This window comes from Platichthys flesus, chromosome 24 (assembly GCF_949316205.1).
Source record: "Platichthys flesus chromosome 24, fPlaFle2.1, whole genome shotgun sequence".
Taxonomy (NCBI): domain Eukaryota; kingdom Metazoa; phylum Chordata; class Actinopteri; order Pleuronectiformes; family Pleuronectidae; genus Platichthys; species Platichthys flesus.
The window spans coordinates 12014599-12037083 of NC_084968.1; the positions used below are offsets into that span (position 1 = coordinate 12014599).

Below are 22485 nucleotides of genomic sequence, written 5' to 3' on the forward strand. Positions count from 1 at the left end.
GCAGTAAGCTATTCTACACAATGTTCCATCTATAAACCTCTGTGACACTATGATATTATAAAGTACTTTTATTTTCATGTTGGTGCGAAGGCCACTGGGCTCCATGGAAGTCGTGTGTGAGGCATCAGGCGAGTGGAGCCGACCGCTCCCCCGCTGCGTGAACGTCCTGTGCAGTGAACCTCCGGCCCTGAGGGACGCTGTGACTGTAGGAGAGAACTATGAGCTGGGAAACAAGGTGCACTATGTCTGCAAAGAAGGGTAAATGTGGTTGAAGTCCACTCAGTTACTACACTCGGCTGTTCTGTCAACAGGGATTGTATTTTCTGAATGCCAAGTTTATTTATCATGGTCTCCTCCATCTCCAGCTACACTCTGATTGGCCCGGAGACCAGAGAATGTCTGCCAAGTGGCGAATGGAGTGACAGCTGTGCCCAGTGTGTCCCCCGCTCCTGTGGCCCCCCGCCTGCAATTGATCACGCAGAGCCCTACGAGAGCCACCAGCTGTTTGGAGACACCGCCAACTACTACTGCACCGACGGGTACACCGCCACCAACAACTCTAAGATGGTGTGCAATGCTCAGGGCGTGTGGGCGCCCCCTGATGGCATGGATGCCCCACGCTGCATAGCCAACTTCTGCCTCCGTCCGCCTGAACTACCCCATGCAATTCTTGATTCAGTCAACAAACCCAAATACACCAGCAACACTGAAGTGAATTATAAGTGTGAAGAGGGTTTCATGCTAAACACCACAGCCACGCTGAGATGTCTAATGGGAGGAGAGTGGCAGCCTTCGCCGTACGACATCGGCTGCGTGCCAGTGAGGTGCTCCAGGCCCGAGAGCATCGACCGGGGCTACCTGAGCGGGACCAACTACAGCTTTGGAGCAATGGTGGCGTACACCTGCTATCCAGGCTTCCTGATCCGAGGGGAGAAGAGGAGGACCTGCAAGGCCAATGGAGAATGGGAAGGAGCTCTCCCTACCTGTATACCTGTGTCCTGCTCTCCGCCCCCTCTTCTCAGGAATGGACAGGTCAGCTTATTTTAAAATGGCAGGAATCCTATTAAATTGTCACAAGTTTGAAAAACTGTCCCACACTGTATATGAGGACATGCACTGGAATGTGGTAAAAGTATACAAGTATGGCTTGTTAAAATGATATATTCCTCTTTTTATCACCCTGCAGGCAAAAGGTCGGTACACCTTCAACAGCAAGGTGTTATATGTCTGTAACGCAGGCTACAAACTGATTGGTCGTCAGGACAGAATTTGCCAAGCCAACCGCCAGTGGTCCAACACCGACCCTCCCACCTGTGTCCTTCTGACCTGCGACTCTCCTCCCTCCGTCACACATGGACATTACCGGGGCTCTGAGTTCCAGGTGGGCCGCAAAGTAGAGTATGTTTGTGATCAGGGTTACGAGCTGGTGGGAGAGTCCGTGTGGACCTGTCTGAAATACGGACGGTGGGATCAGACGAGGCGTCCACGCTGCTCGCCGGTGCAGTGTCCGGAGCCGCCGCTGGAGGAGAACCACCTGGTCCTGAAGGGCCTGGACTCTGAGTCTGGAACAGTGGAACTATCATGCGAGGATGGCTACGTCCTCGAGGGCGCTCGCATCCTCCGCTGCACACCGTCCCAGGAGTGGAACGACACCTTCCCAGTTTGCAAGCAGGTGTTTTGCGGCCCACCTCCTCATGTGTCCTTTGGTGGCACCTCCTTGTCCTCTCCTCCATTTCCTTTCAGCTCAGCCGTGACCTACAAATGCATGGATGGTTTCACATTAAAGAAAGAGAGCTCTGTGTCCTGTCTCGCCAGTGGGCGGTGGAGTAGTCCCTACCCGGAGTGCATCCCAGTTGAATGTCCTCAGCCTGTGGAGATCTCTAACGGTATAGTAGATGTCCAGGGTCTGATGTACCTCAGCAAAGCTCTGTACAGTTGTCGGACAGGTTATAATCTGGTTGGTAACTCCACCGTCCTCTGCGGCGAGAAGGGACTTTGGATTGGAGGGGTCCCCTCTTGCCGCCCAATCGAATGCTCCATCCCAAAGCAGATCGCCAGTGGGAAAGTGGTTTACACAAAACTCCAGTTTGGGCACAGTGCCACTTACTCCTGCCGTCGTGGTTACCGCCTCCAGGGCTCAGAGACTCTGAAGTGCCTGGCCAGTGGGGACTGGGACTTTGAGCCCCCTGCTTGCGTGCAGATATCTTGCACGCCACCTCAGCCCATTGAAAATGGTTTTGTCGAGGGTCAGGATCACAGTTTCGGTGTCACTATCTTCTACAGCTGCTTTCCAGGATTCCAGCTCATGGGCCAGGACCATCTGACCTGCGAGGAGCTCGGCTGGTCGAGTTCTGTCCCTGTCTGCATGCTCTCGGACTGTGGCCTGCCTCCTCACATTGACTTTGGCGAGTATGTCAGGGTGACAGAGCAGCGAACAAGCTCTTTCACAACTCAAGACACCGGAGCCTCACCGGAGAACTTGAGCTTCCTTCACGGGTCATTGATTGAATACAGGTGTCACAAAGGTTACGACCTCTCCAGCCCCACCAGGTTGGTGTGTCAGGAGGACGGAGGCTGGAATGGGACAGCCCCGTTTTGTGTCCCGGCAGAGTGTCACACGCCGCCCAGGCCAGAGCACGGCTGGGTGAATGTGACTGATTCCTCCCTCGGCAGTATGGTCAAGTATTTCTGTGAGGAGGGATATGAACTTCAGGGGGAGCCTGTAAGGCAGTGTGTGTCAGGTCGCTTGTGGACACATGACGCCCCCGTTTGTCGACCGGTGTCCTGTGGCGACCCAGGGCCTATTTCCAGCGGCACCGCTCATGGAGGTGCTTTTGTGTATCCTGAGGCTCTGCACTACGAGTGTCATCCTGGGTTCATCCTCAAAGGAAGCAGCACAATCGTCTGCCAGGTCGATGGATCCTGGAAAGGACAAAAGCCCGTCTGTGAGCCACTGTCTTGTGGTTTTCCTAAAGTCCCCAGTGATGTGACTTTTAAAGGCGAGGAGTACATGTATAATAATGAAATTGAACTAAGCTGTCAGCCCGGTTTTCTCTTGGAAGGGAAATCTGTCAGTGTCTGTCAGGCTGATGGCACTTGGAGCCACAAGTCCGTGACCTGCGTACCCGCCCGCTGTGGGAAACCATCACCGATTCCCAATGGACATGTGCTGGGATCAGAGTTTGGCTTCAACAGCAAGGTGCAGTATCAATGTGACGAGGGACACACACTTAACGGAGACTCCACGCGTGTTTGTCAGTCAGACGGACTTTGGGACACACCGGCCCCTCGCTGTGACATCATCAGCTGTGATCCGCCTGAGGACATCAGCCACGGCTTCCTGAACGGCTCCAGCTTCAACCACGACGATGTGGTGGAGTACGTCTGCTTCGATGGCTATGAGGTGGTCGGGGACCCCATCCTGCGATGCTCCGCTCAAGGCCTCTGGGTGGGCGCTGTGCCCCAGTGCCGACCCTGCGTCTGTGCCCCCCCGGTGGTGAAATACGGCATGGTTCTCGGGCGTGACCGCTCCTGCGGGGACCGGGTTCATTTCCAGTGCGACTTAGGCTACAAGCTTCTGGGTCCCCCGCAGGCTGTGTGTGAGAAGGGAGGGGTGTGGAGTCCCGGGGTTCCTGTGTGTGGCCGAGGAAGGTGCAGTGTCGCCCCGCCAACAGTTCCCAACGCTGTCCTGCAGGGCGGCAGTGCCACCTTCCCAGACACGGTTATATACAGGTGTCGGCCCGGTTACCAGATGAAGGGATATCCACACCTCTCCTGTGGGAGAGACGGCCGGTGGGGGGAGCCCAGGATCAGCTGTGAGCCTGTGAGCTGTGGAAAACCTCCGGCTGTAGCCCACGCTCAGACGGTGGGAGTCACCTTCACTTTCCCAAACCAAATAACCTACAGGTAAAACAGAAAAGCTGTATTCAATCACGTTACCTATGAACTTAGCTCCAGGTTTTTCTTTTATCTATTCATAACCATATTCAAGACCTTTAAGATGTGTTTGAAATCGTGTTGCCCTCCTCCCTGACAGGTGTGACGATGGGTATGAATTTGCCACACAGACATCTTCCCTCTACTGCCAGAGCGACAGCACGTGGTCCAAACACAGCATCCGGTGCCGGCCCCGGCCCTGCTCTCTGCCCGGCAACTTCTCCATCCCTCATGTGGTCATCACTGGAAAGGAGCTCACTCCTGTTGGGGGCACCGTCTCCCTTTCCTGCCCTCCAGGCTTCTTCCTGCAAGGCTCGGCACTGGCTGAATGTCAGGTAATGATCTGTTAATCACGAAGACGTTTCTTAGCCCACCGCTCTCCTCTTTCCCACTGAACACATTGTTATGGAAGTTTATCATGAGATTTAAAATAATGATTTTCTCAGACCGGAGTTGTCTGAGAGTTTTAATTATAAGCTCTGCAGAGGGTCACACATCCAACAACATTGCTCAGAGTTCAACCACGAGAAGTTAAAAAAGGAAGTTTTTTTTAACAACGTGATAAACAGGAAACAAAACAGAAAACCACAAATAAAGGTCAACAGCAGGTGATACAATTGATGTTGTATCAGCTAAGTGCACAGAAAACAGTCCAAACTGTAGTAAGACATTCTTCTCAGTGAAATTGTCCATTACAACATCAAGAAGAAGCCATGAATAATGTATCACCTCCCTCTCCTGTCTCTTGTCTCAGCTCGGTGGACACTGGACTCCGAGCATCTTGACAGTTTCCTGCGAGCTGGTGGTGTGTGAGAGACCCCCCCCTCTTCTTCACGGCGTCACGGAGGGCGACAGCTACAATTATGGAGACTTTGTCATGTACTCCTGCCTCCCGGGCTTTGACATGAAGGTGCTCATCAGGCCACATTTTTCTCTCAAGGTCTTCTTTTGTTCTTTAGCATTTTTTATCTTTAGCTGCTGGCGTCACAAAAAGTAAAAGAATTTCCCACACATTCTGTCACCTTGAAAGATGCAGACAGTCGTACTGGAAAAACCCAACCTAATCACTCAGAGGGCACTTAGCTCCGCCGAGGCCCAACAGTCCCCTGATGAAACCACATCTTAATTCACTGAATCCACATTTTCATTTGGATCTGTACCAAATGGCACTCGTAAATATCAGTCCACTGAACACATTAGACTTTTTTCATCAACATCCATTCAAATATTCCTGAAGTTCCTCCCTGACCACATCCCTCGGCCATGTTAAGTGCTATTCCATCCTGGAGTTCCTGTGTAATCCTCCAAACTAACAAACAATGAACGCAGATGAAAACATGACCTCACCTCTTCATATGTTTATACAGTACAGTGAAAACATTGACTTCAGGATTCACAGTCTCTCCTTTCCCCTGTTTGCTTAAACCCTGATATGTAATAGGTGTAAGACCTCCTTCCTCATTGGCCTCTCATTTCCCCCTGATACAGCAGAGGGCTTTTATTTCCTCCTGTGAAACTAGGAGCTAATGGCTAGCAATCAAGTTACACTAAGTCACATGATTTCTCCTCAGCGGTCAATAGGAATGTGCTGCTGCAGAGCAAACAGGAGCTGAGTCACTCCTCCACTGATACACTGATAGACCCTCCTCTGAGTTGAGTGGTACAGTGAGAGCAGACTCACAGAGCGATGCTTCAGTCCTAAGTGAAAGAAATGTATATATATATATTTATAAAATCTATTTTAATTTTGTAAAGCTGATATATATATATATATATATATATGTATAAGGTTTGCTGGAATCTGTAGCTTTACCTTGTTCTCTCTGCTGCAGGGAGACTCTATCCAGACCTGCCAGGGAGACAGAGCGTGGAGCGGCACCCAGCCAGTGTGTGTCGGTATGTCTGTGTTTGTCTGTAACTGACAAATATTGAATCCTTACTTACACACATGTATCAGTGGCAAACCTTCACTTCCAGGTTCACCTCCCAATCAGCGGGAGCAAGGGGGGGGGGGGCATGTGCTTCCTTGATAAAGTTAATCCACAGTTTGGCTTGAGTTCAACTTTTAAGAGCTTTGATCCCCGACATCTGCCTTCACTTCCTTATATGTGACCGCTCCTTCATTCTCACCACTCATCGTCCCCAGGACAGAATGCTCTGTTGTCTTTGAACAGGACACACAGGATCTTTAATGACCTAGAGTTTACCATGGCAGACGTTATGAACACAACATTCCCACCACACCTCTGACAGTTTTGTCATACTTGTGTCTCGTCTCCTCAGCGCAGTCCTGCGGGCCACCTCCCATCGTACACAATGCACAGATCCACATGACTGGAGAGACTTACCTGCACAATGCCAGTTACGTGTGCAGCGCGGGGCTGCAGCTGCTCGGCTCCAAGACGCTCACCTGTCTGGCCAACGGCACTTGGAGTCGGCCAGCTCCGACATGTGAAGGTAAAGTAGAAAGAATGAATTGAAGGTTACGAACCACAGATCATTAATTCAAACAGTTCAAAGTTACACAAACACAGTGTCAATAAAATACCCAGATTAAGAATAAAAGCTCTTTATCACTGTTCCTTACGTCAGTGGGCCGAGGCTGCATCAGCCCGAGACAGGTGCCGCACGGCAAAGTGCAGGAGCACAACCTGAACACCGGGCGCGCTGTGGAGTTCCTGTGTGATAAGGGCTACAACCTGGTGGGGGATCGTCTGGTGGTGTGTATGGGGGGCCACACCTGGAGCTCCACCTTCCCCAGCTGCCAACGTGAGAAACACACACACACACACACACACACACACACACACATAGAGTTACATATAAGGGTTTGGGTTCTGTAAGGAAATACCGAATTAAATAACTGAATAAATATGAATTGGTGATTAAAAACTGTATTTCTATATATTTCTATAGTATCCTTCATTCAATAATATAGTTCTACATCTTTGTACTTATTTATTATTTATTTACAGATTTATATTCTTATACTTCTAAATTTACTGATTTATGTTTCTTCGTTCATTCAACTAGTAATTTAGCATTTATTTATTAGTCTATTTATACATAGTTAAACACAAATATGTCAGAAAGAGTTAAGATGAAGAGATGTGACCAATACCCATGTCTCACTTACTTCATCTGACACATACCTAACATCTGACTTCCTGTTGTTTTTGACTTGCTCTGACATGTCAGTACAACCACTGTTACAACAGCTGTGCATTTGGCAAACATTTGCATCACACACACTTCACAGTGCAGACCAACGCCCCACACTGGGTTCTTTCACCACTGAGGTCCATCTCCTGTTTAACAACGTGTGTGACGAGGGGTCAGTGGGTCAGAGCTCCTCCTGCTTCCTACCACACAGATATAGGTTGGATTTAAAGCTGTTTATGCACCTGCTGACATATATGGCACTTTACAACACCCAGTTTAAAATGGTCTAATTATAAGAAAGACTTCAAATCAATAAAATGAGCAGATCAATTATGAATAGTTCAAATAACAGCTCAAGAATCAGGAAATACTTTCGGGCAGAAGTACGTCTCAGGAAGGGACTTCAAAGAAGACTCTGACCCAGAGTTGTTCCAGAGCGACAGGGCCCAGACTGCAGAGGCTCTGTCGCTCTTAGTTTTCAAATGATTATTATTGTTATTTAATTCCAAATGTCAGAAAGCCACCTCCTGCTTATTCAAAAGGAACTCTCAGAAATTACACTCCACAGGCTCCCTGATAAGTACAGAATGGATTTCAAGCTTTTACGAGTGACTTTAACCCGCCTGTGTTGTTTCTGTGGGAATCCTTCATGAGATCATACTTTTGTGTTGCTAACACAAACTCTGCACCACCTCTGTCCCTCCCAGCCAAGGCCTGTGCAGCTCCTCCAGGCTGGAGGGAGGACACCAGCGGGAACGGAGCCCAGCAGGAGTTTCATGTGGGTCAGTCGGTGCGAGTCTCCTGCCCCAAAGGTCAACAGGTGAAAGGCAGCGGCACCATCGTCTGCAGGCCGGACCAGACCTGGAGCCCCGTCAGCTCTGTGTGTGAAAGTAAGTACTGGTTTCTACTGGTTCCACAGCAGAAGAGAAAAGAGAAACTGGAGCTCTGTGGATTTTCTCTCTGATGCTAATATTCAAAGTTTCTTTGAGTCTATAGATTGAAATCCATCAATATTAAAGCCCTTCTGCTGTCTGCTGTGTTCTTATGACAAATATAGTTGCTGTATATGTTGGTAGATAGTAATACACGTTGCAGTATATTAATATTTTATATGTCGTTCTAACAGCGTATTTGATTGTACCTCCAGATTGACGTCCATTCTTCCTAATTCATGTCAATCTATCTTTTTGTGAATCAGCTTCGATCAAGAAGATTTTATGATTATTGCCAAATATGTGTTTGAGTAAAAGATCGAATATTTTTTTTCCAGCTAAAGTGATTTAGTTGTACTTTGAGAAAATCTAAAATGTAATTTCAGTGCTCTACATTGCAAATTACGAGATAATCAAGTAAAGATCTGGATCTGGTGTTTCCCACCTCTGCATGCTCTGCTCCTCTCCTGCTGCTCCACCTGTGCTCCTGCATGTCAGTTGGTTCAGATCTGTCTGTTGGTTCAGATCTGTCTGTTGTCGTCCATCTCTCTCGGGGCTTTCATCAAATCAAATGAGGCTGCATCAAACAGGCGTCCTGTACGCTGCGCTAATTACAGGCACCTCTTTAGCCTCTATGGCAACCTTTGTCCCGTGATCCTCAGATCTGTCTTCGGCTCGCTCGTCCGGAATATTCAACACAATGGTGCTCGTGTTGCTACGGCTTGTAGTTTTTGTGTTGGCATGGAGTGTGTTTTCCCACGTGCACGCCTTACACCAATACTCTGAGTCCTGTCTTTGTCACGGAAGATTTTTCCGTCACGGCTGATCCACACCGTGTGTATTCTGCATGAAATTCTCTTGTCCTCCGAGCGATGACGGATTAAGAAGAACCCTTAAGAACACATTTGATTAACTCAGTTTTCTCTCTCTCTGGTGTACAAGGGCAGAGTGCGAGTAGATAACAACCCACATTTTAAAAGACAAACAAACAAATGGCCTAAACATTTTTAATTTAGTTGAAATAAGGCTTCTATCAATGTGAGAAATGGAATAAACTACCCTAAAATGGAATAAACTACCCTAACCCCATTGTGCAGTAGGTGTCTCTCTTACTCCGTCCACCCCCTGGAGGCACCGGCTCCTTTCCCACTCTGAATGTTTTTCAGTTCAGTTAGTAACAGACATGTTGGGATATGATGAGGACGTCAGCAGCAGCGTTTAAAGACAGACAGTACTAGTGTAGTGAGTAACCCGTGTGTTGTACAGGGGTGTCCTGTGGCCCGCCCCTCCATGTGGCCAACGGGGTGGTGCGGGGGGCGGTGTTCCAGTTCGGGGACGTGGCGGCGTACTCGTGTTTTGCCGGCTACGCCATGGAGGGCGTCGGAAGGAGCAGGTGTCTGGAGAACGGCACCTGGACGCCGCCTCCCACCTGCAGAGGTAGAGAGAACACCGAGGGGACTCCGCCCTTTCTCCAAGGACACTTCCTCCTGAGCCGACTCTCCCTTTTCCCACACAACGCCATGCTGCTTCTCAACCCGTTCACTCTGTGCTGGACTCCTCCTGCTTGGCTCCAGTAGATGCTTTGCACTGTAGAACCTATAGAACTGGTCTGTGGTCAAACAGCTTCATCACAGAACCTCCTCCCTGCTGCTGCACCCTGACCGATGCACGTTTAGCTCTGTGACTCAAACACATCACCTTCTTTAGCCTGGATCCAGTTCCATTAGAGGAAAAAATCCCCTGTTAGTCTAGAAGAGCAACTGGCACAGCTGCTTCTTCCCCATAAACCAGTAACACCTCGTCCAGATAGACGGGTACAGATATCAGATCAGTGGATCACGTCCATATCCGTTAGCTCTACGGTCGACTCCCATGCAACTGAAATTCAAACAGACACCCACATGATTTGCATATGAAAACAAGGGCTTTATCCAGGCTAACCTGTCCTCACCAGCTGCTGAGACAAACACACTCACACACACACTTGAGGGGGTTTCTATTGAGTTTGTACAGCCGAGTGTAACCTGCAGTGTATGAATGCTGCCATCACTCTAGTGCATGAGGTTGCATGGCCAATGGCTGTGGCAGCAGAATTAACCGAAAGGAATCAAACCCTTAAATTTTACTGGAAGGGGATTGAAACTGTAGAAGTTGTGTATTTGTTTGTGTCACTCAACATGCCAGTTACTTTAACCTGTTTTGCCTGTGCGTGTGTGTGTGTGTGTCCCCTCAGCTGTGTGCTGGCTGCAGTGTCAGAACGGAGGTGTGTGTCAGCGGCCCAACGTCTGCTCCTGCCCCGAGGGCTGGATGGGCCGACTCTGTGAGGAGCGTGAGTATTTCATCATTACATATCTGTCTGTAATCTCTGTTGACAGAGTACAACACACAAACAGACACACACACACACACACACCCGCACACACAGTAACCCAATCAGCTTGCTAAGCAGGATTTAGCAGACAATGGTGCACACAGAGGGTCAAACATAATGGAGACAATCAGTGTTTTCAGCTGAGGAATTGACGCGTTGGTCCACATGTGTTTTTGCTCGGTCGTCACAAAAGTTAAAGAAGTCAGAATTCAATAATCACCAAAGGTCACACGAGATTAGAAACAGCTGATGAGTTGATGAAAGGTCGTCGTCCACAGGAGCCTCAGAAAGTCATTCACACCTAATCTACTAGTTGACTGTCCTTCTATAGACTTATCTCTTATTAACAGTACGTATACCCCCCCCCCGTTGTCTCCTCTCTGATGACAGCTATCTGCATCCTGCCGTGCCTGAATGGAGGCCGCTGCGTGGCACCATACCAGTGCGAGTGTCCCACTGGGTGGACGGGCACGCGCTGTCACAGTGGTGAGTTCACCGGCGGGTCGATGGCGCTCTGACATGTTTAGACTGGAACGTGTGTGTGAGCAAACCAGTGCACCTACTGGGCACATGGTGGAAACCCACAGGATTCCCTCCACGTCAGCAGCAGCAGCATCCTGAGGACTCTGAGGGGGGGGGGGGGGGGCTTCTTTAACCATCTATTTAGAGCTGTAGCCTAGTGATATATCTATATATGAAATGTTTTACTGATTCATTGAATATGACAAATGTGTGACGTCTCCACAGCTGTGTGTTCATCACCATGTCTCAATGGAGGTCGATGCATCAGGCCGAACAGATGTCACTGCAGTTCAGGGTGGAGTGGACATGACTGCTCCAGGTGAACACACACACACACACACACACACACACACACACTCTCTTTCCTCAAAACGTTTTTCAAACATCCAAATGAGGAGATGATTTATCAAGCTTTAATGTAATATTTCTAAATGAATACTGACTGTAGGACATCGTATGATAAGTAAGTTTTACATGTTGCTAAACAAGTTTGTAAAACACTTTTTCAACTCTGTGGTGCTGTTGCCTCGACTGCAGTAGAGATTCTGTTAAATTTGACCTTTACAAGTGATTTGTGGTCAAAATTCTGAAGGAGAAGAGGGTGGAGCTGAAACTCCAGATAAGAAGAGGGAGTCACTGGAGAGCCAGACGTTAGCTGGGGCTGAGCTGGGAGAGAGAGTCTGTCTCTGCCATTGGCTCCAGTTCAATATGTACTGGGTGTTTCCATGTTGCTCGACTGGGCCTCCCCTCCGCCCTCAGCTCTTCACCATTCAGACTGAAACTATAGGCTGATTTAAAAAGACATTACCAGAAGTCCCCCAGATTCATCTGACTCACTGGATCTTTTCTAGAGAATTTTACATTCTGTATAATTGTTTGTGTGGAAAAATACTTTATGACCATAATCTCTCAATAATCTATTTATTAGTGTGAAGCTCTTGAGTCACATTTACTGACAGGGTTCAGAAATGATGAGTCCTGTGGGCGACAGCATGAGCCTGGTTTCCTGACTCAAAGCTATTGAGTGGAAAAACTTGTGTCTTAATCGGAATGATTCAATGCTTTTGTGAATTACAATATGTTGCAGAATAACAAGTTATTTTTTTAGCTACATGTCATTTCCATGTATCAAAAGTCTGTTCAGTCTGTTGTCTGATGAGGAATGTGCAGCTCTTGTTATATTTTAGTAAATATTTCAAATACTTGAGTTTGTCACATTATCAGGACTTTGAAATGATTGTGAAAGAAACAATTGATATTTAGTTTCTTTTCTTCGAATATTATGAACCAAGTTATTCTCATAATACGTTGTATTTCTCAATGAAATATGACTTCATATAGCAACTGTATTCTGGTAATATTATGCAAGTTTCTATTTAGATAGGACTTCCTCATTTAACTGACTTCTCACCTATCGCCCTAGTACTGTCATATTTAAAGAACACTCGGACTCAACCTTAATTTTCCTCATGAAAACTTTGAATCATGTCTTTCTCTCGTTGCAGGAAAAGGAGAAAAGGATACTATCACATCTGAAGTCCTGCCCCAGCTCTGTGTGAATCGTCCTCTGAAGGGAATTCTTGTAAAGTTAACTGACCCTCGAGCGAACCAGTCTCATCTCTCCACACAAGACAAAGCAAGAACCATTTTGTAAAATAAAGCTGTATTTTTTCATATAGAGACTCAACAGTATTAAAACATATGCTGCTATATACTTGTACGATGTGTAAAAACTATTGATGCAATTGTCCAATGTATATGTGTAAACTATTCTCACATTTTTATTAAAGCATAAAATACCATCAGCTGCTCTTTTGTGAGGTGTTGAGGTTGATAAAGTGAAACCAAACCCAGTGCATGTAACTCATCTTCATTTATTGAATCCACCTTGTTGGACACGTTACATACGACGAGACGTTCAGGAGAAAAATCCAAATTCTCTGTACAGGAGTTTAAAAGAGTTCGAATGTTACATACATGGATGTGACAGGACTATGGAACCAGTACACGAGTGGAATAAATGTCCGCCTGCTACGTGGAAAACAGGAGCCGGTGTTCGTTGCACGTCCGAGACGTGGACAGGAGGCTACTGGCGGGTTTCTGTGGAGCTTGTAGAACAAGGTTGTGTGTGGTCGGCCCTTCAGGGGGCTTACATGTGTTTCTTCAGCATTTCAAGGAGTTTCTCTCGGTTAGCGCCGGAGAGGTCGTCCAACTGCGAGACAATGAAAGAAGGTTTAAGAGAGTGTTCCCATTTAAAAACCAGTAGAACCATCAGCAATCTTTCCATCTTGGTCCTGTGTTGAACACTTACCTTCTTTCCTGCCCTGTACACTATGAAGGTGGGCATGCACTTAATTTCACATGATGCACTGACATCCTGGAAAGAAGGAGGAAGAAGAACAGTTGGTGATTTAGTTTTTACGACTTCCTTTAACATGGTGAGACACGGCGTCGGAAGAGGTTCCTCGATTTACCGGAATGACTCATAGATAAGAATCGGCCATGCTCAGGGGACTTTTTATTTTGCCGAGTGTGTGTAACTTGGTGCAGATCCAAATAAGATCTGATGAATTTAACTAAGTGCTTAGTCATGTAGCCTCTGGCCTGTTTGAATTTAAACAGTCTCTGAACAGGTAACTTATAAATCAATTGTGCAACTATCTATTGAACGGCAGATAAATTATTAGCGATAAAAAAAAAAAAAGGCCTCTATCAGACCTGAGCAGATAGTTCATCGGCCCTGCAGCCAAACTCTGTCAACGTTCAATGCCACCGGTTATTCATTTATATTTTTACATCCCAGAGCGGAGCACAGGGGTTGGTTCTCACGTCACCGAGATGGAGCAGAAACCTCCGTCACGTGGATTTCATGAATTCTCCACATTGCTGGGAGTATTAACGACCGGGGACCCCGTCCACATGAGCTCAGACTCAACCCATGAGGAAGTTTCCTTTAGCTGTTCTCATAAAACACCAGATTTTCCTTTACAATTCTCCCCAGGTGGAAAAGAACCATATGTGCGTATGATTCTTTTCTCTCCCAGCAGCACTGTGGGCGACACACTGCTCTGTTGTGCTCATGTACATATCCACACACACTTGCCTCGGCATCATCCACGTCCACCTTCAGGAAAACCACGTTGGTGTACTCTGCCGCCAGCTCCTGCAGAAGAGAGAGAGAGAGAAAGAGAGATAGATAGAGTTGATCAGTGAACGGGACATTTAAATCTCACATTTGCATTTGAAGGACGATTCCGACTCGGAGTGGGAACGTCGTGACAAAGCGCTGCCCGAGCAACAAGCTCCTTCTCTGAAGAGATGCCCTTCAACATGTATTCCTCAAAGGCTGCAGCTGCTCTGCTTTTCAAAATAAAAGTGCCTCATATCCACAGATCTACAAGACAGATGTAACCAATTCACGTAGCTTGTTCTCTCCCCCCCCCCCAACATAACTTTGTTGGTTAAAACATTATCTAAATCATTTCAATAGATGATTTCAAAAAGTGCACAACAATCTTCCACCTACATGAAAGTATGGGCTGATCTGTTTGCAGGGGCCGCACCACACAGCGGTGAAGTCCACCATCACCAGCTTGTCTCCGGCGTCCTTCAGCTGCTTCTGGAAGTCATCCTGAAGAATAGGAAAGAAAAAAGAAAACTTTCAAACAAGTGTAACTAAAGACGTTTGCTCCGTGAGAACATTTAACGTTCCACTTTCCCTGTGCAGCTCAGAAACAGACTAACAAAGCATCACATCCCACAACGACTCCTTACTTCTTTTATGACTGTACCTCTATCATTTTATGGAACTGTTGTGTACTCGGACTTGTGTGTGTGTGTGTGTGTGTGTGTGTAGCACTTTGGACCTTTGTTTAGAGAAGTGCTAGAAGAGGACACACCCGCCCCCCTCCACCCCACACTGACGTTAGCTTCTGCACCAGCCACCATTAGCTCCACTAGCAGCTAGCATCGGTGTAGCACATGTACTTTACGTGTGTGTGTGTGTGTGCACTAAACGGAGCCGGTGTGTCGTGTGTGACGTCACTGACGGGAGCGGTAAACCCGCGGAAAGATGGCGAAGGAGAAGAGCCCAGCTGCTCACATGGTGACACGCCAGCGGAGCCGAGGGGAAGTCGGCTTCAGATTCGACACCGGAAGTTAAGGTGAGCTATTAATGATAGTGAGTGATCGATTAACTAGTCGGTTGATCGGTGGTTTTATATGAGTCTTATGGATTCGTTCAAACAAAGGCTTTTAGAGACCCACTGTTAAAAAACTGTTACTTTATCCATTTAAAAAAAAAAGCTGGAATCCTTTAAACATTAAGAGTTATAAAATGTTTTAAAGTTCAGTGTCACATATATGAAACATTATTTTTAAGGAGTAGAAAAGTTGTGTTTTAATAGTTTCGGATCAAACAACAACAACAACACCCAGACAAAACTGAATTAGGAATAAGATCAGGGACAGTTTGTTCCCAAAATCGATTTCACTCCATTTGATCCCGTTGTCGATTTGTAAACATGTAAATTAAATTAGTCTGTTTGGAACCACTTAAAGAAATAACAATTTATTATTCTCTGTTAATTAAGACAAGTTAATCCAGTGCACCAGACCCTCCATTCTACACCAGGTTGAGAGCTTGATATGGTTTAAAGCACAGTTTCACATAAAGGACATTATACGTTTATAATTACGTTATTACAGAAAAGTAGTTTTTAATCGAATCATACGAACTGAGCATCTGAAAACAAGCGTAACATCAACCCTGTTCCAACAGACGATTGTGAAACCAACTTCGGCTGCACGACAGCACAGCGTCTCCCGGGTCGCGAACCCAGACGCGTTAGAAACGTTCGAACAGAATCAGAGAGTCGCTGAAGTCGAGAGTAAATAAAGAATAAACCCGGAAGATGGCACCGGGAGGGGGGGGGCTGGATGGCGGAGCGGCTGCAGGAGCAGCGGCACCGGGCGCTGGACCGATCACCTCATGGCGCGCGCGCCCCCCCCCGATCCGGCTCGAATAATAACTAAGAACGTATAAAAAGCAGAACTTACGAGACCCGTCACTTCGTGAACCATGATGCCGGCAGAGGATTGCGTGTACGGAGGGTAACAGGCGGAGGGGTCTTGGTGAATGGCGCTTGGTCTGGGGGGGGCCACGGTTTTTACTCGGACGCTGCGTCAAGTCCCGCCCCTGCAGCCCCACGGCGGAAGTGACTGCACAGGCCTTTACAAAATAAAAGCATAGTTTATTTTGTTTATCACCTGGGGGCAAACAACCTCGATAAATCAAATATTAGGATATATTTTAATGAGTGGTACTTTGTATTTGTTCTGAATATTCACCACATAAATATGCCCCCCAAACATATGTATTTATACGTATACTTATAAGTACAATAGTTAAAAAAACTGTTGTGTTTTATTCAAGTTGAGGATCTGAGTATTTAATTTACTTCCATTCCTCTGTGGAAAGCAGTCTAAGCCAGTGAAGACGTTTATTTTGAAAGTCTACTGTTTGAACTTTACATCTAAAGTGGTTTGATTCCATTTTAATCTTTCAGTTAAACATGTTGTATAATAGTTAAATAAATATCTCACTCTATGTTTATCAAGTTATTCTACGTTCATTTCCTTTTTGCTTTAATCAATACGTTAATAAATCGGACCATAAACCCACAATTGTGATTAATAATTGTAATTGAATGACCAATCAAATTATCATGTTTTATAATAATATTCATAATAATAATTACAACATATTAATGTTGTTATTCTTTGTATGTATTTAAAAATATAAATATATATATATTTACTTTAAAGAGGTCTAACGGTAAATCAAGTCACAGTGACTTGACACATTCTTGCTTTACCGTAACTGACTGAGACTGCGCAGCTGAATTCCACGTTCAATTTGGCTTTACACACCCACACAGACACACACTCCTTTGAACTTATCACATCAGATCAAATCCAGATATAAATGGTTCAAGCTCACAAAAGTTCAAACTCACATTTCATAACAAAACAAACATATATTTTTTTAAACTTTAAAAGTGTAGCAGAGCTTAGTTTTTCTCCCACATAGATAATCCCCCAAACCCATCTGATTCTTAAAGTAATTAAAATCATGTCCATCTCGATCGCCTCATATGACAGTATAATGCTTTTAAAGTAATGATTCGTTACAGCATATATTTGTGAACAAATAAGTCAAAGTTTATCTGCAAAAAAAAGTATATTACCTTTTATACTTTAGGTACAATGAGCTCATACGTACTTTGTAATTTTGAAAATGGGACTTTGAAATGTGTTATGACTGTTCTTTTCCTCACATCTTTCTGAGGCTGATCAAGTGTTTGTTTTTTCCATTTTATCTTCACCATCATATTTGGGTCACTTGTGCTTTCACTTTCATACCTGCTTTGGTGTGGGGGCGTCAGGAGTCGGGACCTCTGCTGGTCACATGTGGAATTAAAAACGATGCTCCCATTGTCCCACTGCTCCACTACACGTGTGAACCTTGTGTCGCCTCATTGGCCAAAAATCGACACAACAGACTAAAAGCATCTTCTGTAACCGTGGAGATGAAGCTCCTCATGTCCTTATGAAATTCAGATTAGTGTCTAAAAATACTGACGGAGACAAAGAGCTCGGCTGAGCAGCAGGAGGCTGATGGTTCCTGCTCCGTTATCTACTGTCCACTTCCCTTTTTTGAGTCCAGCTTCCCCCCCCCCCCCCCCCCCCCCCCCCCCCCCCGCTTCTTCTCATCAGGACTTAAATGGAGGAAATGAATAAATGAACACACAAGTAAAAGAAAGATAATTCAAAAAAAGTTTATTGCCTTAATAATTGCTTATTTAATAGAAAGCACCTGGTTGATTATGTAACAGTACGTGAAGTTTTAGCAGCAGATCCACACAGATCATCTAGGAACAACCATCCTGTGTATCTTCCATCAGCTGTCTGGTCTCTCCCTACTTACATTCACTCAAACATGGGGATCGTTGTCCGCTGTGAAAACCTTTAAAATGAATAAACTAGAAGTAAATGCAACTTATGTTTTTAAAAAGTATCAATATCAAGTGTCTTTATCTATAATGCTTTATGGTGGTGGCTACGGATATGAGTCTTTAAGACAAATCTGCATTTACATTTGCAGATTTAATTTAGTTATAAACTGTAAATATATCAAGCCTAACGTTTTCCTCTCTTATCCTGTATGTATCAGCTGATATATTCATATCAGAAACTCTATTATCAGCTTCATCTGATGGGTCAGCCTCTTGTTCCTTGTGCCTGTGTATTGCTCATCCTTCATGTTTAAATGTAGATAAGAGTTATTTTTGCAGATGCTGTTCTCGACCCCGTGTTCAGACTGCGATGACGGCCTTTCCGATGTTGTCTCCCTGCAGCATCCCCATGAAAGCAGCTGGCATCTTCTCAAAGCCTTTTGTCACATGCTCCCGACTCTGAATTTTGCCCTGAAGGAAGAAAAAGAATCACAGACATTACAACACAAAGTTAATCTAGAATAATTTGGATTGTAGCTTTACTGAGGACACAGAGTCGGTCACTAACCTCCTTCAACCATCCCACCAGCCTCTTGAGGGATTCTGGGTTTTTATGCTCCCACCTGGACTGCATGAAGCCCTCCATCTTTATCTGCTTGAAGATCATGGTGAGATGTGGGTACGGACCTAAGACAGGAACAACGACAGATCGTTAAAGTGACTTATATTCACTGACTGTCAGTAACAGTCCAAAGAAACGAATTCTGTTCAGGCTAGCGTCTGTTTATACGTTTCAGTAGAACAATGCCTCCCCCTGGTGGCTTAACAGGTTATTACATGTACAGTTGTGATGGATTTATTATTTTCCCAACTGAACAAAAATGTTGTCTGACCTTTTTTTGTAACTTTAATTACTTTAACACTTTATTGGACTGTATCCAAGCAATATCTTCTATGCAGGTTCCTCGTGTGACCTTAAAACTTGAACACTGTCAGATTTGCGTTGTGTGCGATGGTAAAGGTTCGAGTGATGGGTTGGTATTTGCACCCCTAGGACATACCTGATATATTGCACAAATATGCATTAAAGTTTACACAGGCAATGCACCTAAGAGAATATACAATACAATAAAAAAAATCCTGGACAATAGAGATTATTTCCAGGATATTCAGTCGTTTTAATCAATTTCCAGGCCGATTCCGTGACTTCCAGGTTTTCTACACTGTTCTATTTGCTTTTCATTATGTTTTTGCACAAGCAGGCATCTGGTTTACATCTGCAGAACTTTTGATATGTAAAATGAGGGCAAGAGGAAGTGCTCACCCTCCTGAGGTGTGGAGTCATTGTACACAGAAATACTCCCACACACTGCGATCCTTCCGAAGTTCTTCATCTGGTGCAGGGCCACGCTTGAAAAGGAGCCTCCCACCTGAAATCAAAAACAGGCCAATGAAAAAGGAACAACAGGCGAGAGTGTAAAGACCAAACAGGAAGATTTCAAGCACACTTGTTCAGGGTGTTTACGTTTTCAAACATGCAGTCATATCCCTCCGGAGCCGCTCTCTTCAGCGCCTCCTCCAGGGAGCCCACGGTCTTGTAGTTGAAGGCCTCGTCGAAGCCCAGCTCTTTGAGGAAGGCCACCTTGGCGTCAGAGCCAGTCGAGCCCACCACCCTGCAGCCCTTGATCTTGGCGATCTGGCCCACCACGGAGCCCACGGCGCCGGCTGCTGCGTTCACCAGCAGCGTCTCGCCTTTCTGGAGTCCCAACACCTCCTCGATGCCATACAGCGCCGTGAGCCTGGATGGAAAAGGAGAGGGAGAGGGAGTGAATGTTAACATTTAACAGCTAAAAAGCAGGAGGGGATGTTTCCCTTCACTTCCCCCCGGAGGAGCCTCTCTGACCTCTGCAGTAAACTCTGAGTCATTGTTATCAGTGCTTATAAGGTGACTTCATCTAATCAGGAGGAAAAACATCTGGAATCTCACCTGTTTATTTTCTCAAAGCAAGACACATCTCAGCCTTTTCCTCTCGGCTGAGAATCAGCACTCTCCCTTATCGGGCAAATATTAACAAGGAAGTGATAAAAGGTTTTTCAGGTTTAGATTCTTCTGTGTTGTGATATCTCTCAGGGAATGTTGACTCTAATGTTCTGTGAATAACGAGTCACACATGGGAGTCGGCCAAGTTCAGCTGCTTCCTCCTCAGCAGCGTGTCCTACCGTCATATTTCTTAGCACTTTCAGTTTTTTAGTTAATAAGAAGCCTTTGATGTGCCTCTGTATTTATGATTCAGCGGAGAGAGAACATCCTGATCACCAACTTCCACGAGAAGGGGTCCTGACCTTTTCTGGACTTTGTTTGTCACAGATGAAAAACGCAGCAGGAGATCGTTCTGTTCGGACAAGTTCACAACAACACGATAAAGTCATCCTGACTTATTCGTAATGTTCCAGTCATCCACACGCCCACTCGTTCGCTGGAAACCTTCCTGATGTCTTCTCAAATGTTCGCACTCGGACACTTTACTAAAAAAACTTACTTGGACACTTATATTGTCACATAACTAAAGTGATGATAAGGCCGGGACAACCAGCAGCTGCTTTGTGTCTATTAGGAAACCTGAAATTGCACTTTAAGCTCTGGAAACCTGTGAGATGTATGAACTCCTCTGGACTCAGCTTGTGTTGCTCTTACCCTGGCATGCCGATGGTGCCCAGAGCCAGAGACAACGAGACGTCTTGAGGCCACTCGGGCATGATGGGAACGAGGCCCGTGCCGTCGCTGAGCGTGTGGGTTCTCCAGCCACAGCGCCCAACCACATGGCTCCCCACGGGAAACGCTGGGTTTCTACTTTGGATCACTCTACAGAAGGAAAACAAGAGAAGGGGGGGGGAGTCACCACCTGTCGGCAATTCAAACCATGGTGTCTTATGTATAACAGATTTCACATCAGTTGAACAGACTCAGAAGTCATTCAAATCCAGCGTTTATCTTCAATATTCAGCAGGAAACTTTTAAAATATGAAGAATTCTTAATAGAGTTTTGTGGATTTGCTACAGCTGCTGCTCTTCTGCTTCACCAGCCGCACGCAGTTAGTGAGTTTAACGAACTGTGGTCGACTACAAAGCAAAGAAGAAAAAACAAATGTGGGTTTGAGGGTCATTATTTAGACGATCTTTGGAAAGTTTGGTCGCGAAGTGGTTTGTTGTTCTGGGTTTATCGACAGAAAGAGACATTCCTTCTGTAAACAGATGAAGCGCCTGAACTCGGCCAAGAACATTTCGATTGAGTCACTGGGAATAGAAGGCTAAGCTAATCACAGGCAGGTGGAGGCCCTGCTCTCTCACAACAGATCAAAGACATTTCTCTGTTTGTGTGTGTGTGTGTGTGTGTGTGTGTGTCTGTGCTCCTTACTTGGCCACTTGAGTTCCAATCATCACCTCGCCCTCCTTCATGCGAACCCGACTGAACGGCCTGGAGAGACATTACACGTTACATTTCATATGCGTTGTGGGCCCATTAACAATAAATAACTATGAAAAGGTTCTAGATGCACGATTTACCTCATGTACGGGTCGACGCTGAGAAACACGGCCTCCAGAAGCACCTCTGAACCAAAGACAGGGAAGAACGACAGGGTTCGACAGTGTAAACAAAGACAGTCTTCTCCTACATGCACGAGTCAGTGGATAATAATAACAAACTATATTTAAACGACACTTTTCAAGATGAAATATGAGGCGTATTGTGATTTGAAATGGACTGGATCATCGTCATACCTCCATCCTTGGGCTCGGGCAGCTCCTCCGTCTTCAGCTGGAAGTCGCTGTCCTTCGGGAAGCCATCGAAGTGTTTGGTCAGGACCCACGTCTTGGCTTGGACCATGGCTTCTAACAACTTTATTAATGTTCATGCACATTTGATTGAAAGAAAGTGAAAAGAGGGGATAGAGTGAAATTACCTCAAGGTGCCACACTGACTCTAATACATCACTTTGTCTCAGAGGTGTGAAGCAGCATTACATTGTCATTGCGTGTTTTCTGTGCTCCGTGGCTTTACATCTGTGACTCTTCTGTGTAATGTTAGATTAAATGTTGAATGCAATCAGCAGGTACAGGGAAATGCAAATGAAAACATACCTGCAACCACAACTGCCCATTCAAACCATGAAGAGGAAAAACATGCAGTACACCAGTGAGAAGTAAACTGTTCATATGTGATGACATGAATATAATGATCAGAGATTAAAGTGAGAACTGAACTTCCTGCTGTGCATTAAAACTCTGCTCCCTGAGGCTCCTTCTCTACGTTAGCAGCTAATCACTGAATCTACTTCTTCTCCTTCTATTTAAACACTTTTTCTAACAAGCAGGTTCACGATGAAAGTACATTTACTCGTTTGACTCACCAGTTATGTCTTCTCACAACAGAAATGGCAGATCTCGCTTCATGCCGCTGGGACAGGGGACAGGGCGGGAACCCGCAGGGAGACGCGCCTCCTTCGTCAACCCCCATTGGTTAATGGTTGAAACGCTACTTCCGGC

The 22485-nt window shown here is 45.8% G+C and overlaps 3 protein-coding genes and 1 long non-coding RNA gene across 7 annotated transcripts in view; 1 reads left to right on the forward strand and 3 right to left on the reverse strand.

Moving 5' to 3' along the window:
• Positions 1–12725, forward strand: part of svep1 (sushi, von Willebrand factor type A, EGF and pentraxin domain containing 1) — a 74203-nt gene extending 61478 nt beyond the window's left edge. Inside the window, exons 36-49 of one of the 2 annotated variants that reach the window (XM_062383664.1) lie at positions 91–258; positions 366–1032; positions 1187–3906; positions 4037–4271; positions 4691–4846; positions 5769–5832; positions 6220–6393; positions 6529–6705; positions 7806–7988; positions 9297–9467; positions 10264–10359; positions 10792–10887; positions 11149–11242; positions 12429–12725. In XM_062383664.1, coding sequence (XP_062239648.1) covers positions 91–258; positions 366–1032; positions 1187–3906; positions 4037–4271; positions 4691–4846; positions 5769–5832; positions 6220–6393; positions 6529–6705; positions 7806–7988; positions 9297–9467; positions 10264–10359; positions 10792–10887; positions 11149–11242; positions 12429–12459 — 5032 coding nt within the window. In that variant the 3' untranslated portion in view covers positions 12460–12725. The remainder of the gene's footprint in view (positions 1–90; positions 259–365; positions 1033–1186; positions 3907–4036; positions 4272–4690; positions 4847–5768; positions 5833–6219; positions 6394–6528; positions 6706–7805; positions 7989–9296; positions 9468–10263; positions 10360–10791; positions 10888–11148; positions 11243–12428) is intronic. The other variant, XM_062383665.1, reaches the window with a different exon arrangement.
• LOC133949763 (uncharacterized) lies at positions 4855–6424 on the reverse strand. The gene is made up of 3 exons (XR_009920182.1): positions 6285–6424; positions 5750–5854; positions 4855–5634 (listed from the first exon to the last, which is right to left on the reverse strand). It is a non-coding gene; the product is annotated as an uncharacterized LOC133949763 (long non-coding RNA).
• A 56-nt stretch (positions 12726–12781) lies between the features above and the next one.
• On the reverse strand, positions 12782–16131 carry txn (thioredoxin). Of its 2 annotated transcripts, none has more exons than XM_062383736.1 (5): positions 15982–16131; positions 14450–14554; positions 14027–14086; positions 13235–13300; positions 12782–13135 (listed from the first exon to the last, which is right to left on the reverse strand). In XM_062383736.1, exons 1-5 carry the CDS (start codon positions 16003–16005, stop codon positions 13073–13075), a joined length of 318 nt encoding a protein of 105 aa, XP_062239720.1. In that variant the 5' UTR covers positions 16006–16131; the 3' UTR covers positions 12782–13072. The 2 variants fall into 2 exon arrangements, with proteins under 2 accessions (XP_062239720.1, XP_062239721.1); XM_062383737.1 differs by lacking the exon at positions 15982–16131 and adding an exon at positions 14715–14738.
• A 1615-nt stretch (positions 16132–17746) lies between these two features.
• On the reverse strand, positions 17747–22459 carry LOC133949735 (prostaglandin reductase 1-like). 2 transcript variants are annotated; one of them, XM_062383713.1, is made up of 9 exons: positions 22350–22459; positions 21721–21838; positions 21505–21550; positions 21356–21415; positions 20635–20802; positions 19465–19738; positions 19264–19369; positions 18508–18626; positions 17747–18410 (listed from the first exon to the last, which is right to left on the reverse strand). In XM_062383713.1, the coding sequence occupies exons 2-9, from the start codon at positions 21824–21826 to the stop codon at positions 18300–18302; spliced, it is 990 nt and encodes a 329-aa protein (XP_062239697.1). In that variant the 5' UTR covers positions 21827–21838; positions 22350–22459; the 3' UTR covers positions 17747–18299. The 2 variants fall into 2 exon arrangements, with proteins under 2 accessions (XP_062239697.1, XP_062239695.1); XM_062383711.1 differs by lacking the exon at positions 22350–22459 and having other exon boundaries at positions 21721–22303.
• Between the last annotated feature and the right edge of the window lie 26 nt (positions 22460–22485).

What these genes read in the sequence shown, in the direction of transcription:
- txn (XM_062383736.1), bottom strand. Translation starts at nt 16,005, where the DNA reads ATGGTTCACGAAGTGACGGGTCTC. An exon ending in AGATCAGCCCATACTTTCAT is followed by an intron (nt 14,087 to 14,449) that starts GTAGGTGGAAGA and finishes TCTCTTCTGCAG; the next exon opens with GAGCTGGCGGCAGAGTACAC. An exon ending in TGTACAGGGCAGGAAAGAAG is followed by an intron (nt 13,136 to 13,234) that starts GTAAGTGTTCAA and finishes ATTGTCTCGCAG; the next exon opens with TTGGACGACCTCTCCGGCGC.
- LOC133949735 (XM_062383713.1), bottom strand. Translation starts at nt 21,826, where the DNA reads ATGGTCCAAGCCAAGACGTGGGTCCTGACCAAACACTTCGATGGCTTC. An exon ending in AGCGTCGACCCGTACATGAG is followed by an intron (nt 21,416 to 21,504) that starts GTAAATCGTGCA and finishes ATGTCTCTCCAG; the next exon opens with GCCGTTCAGTCGGGTTCGCA. An exon ending in GGCACCATCGGCATGCCAGG is followed by an intron (nt 19,739 to 20,634) that starts GTAAGAGCAACA and finishes TTTTCCATCCAG; the next exon opens with GCTCACGGCGCTGTATGGCA.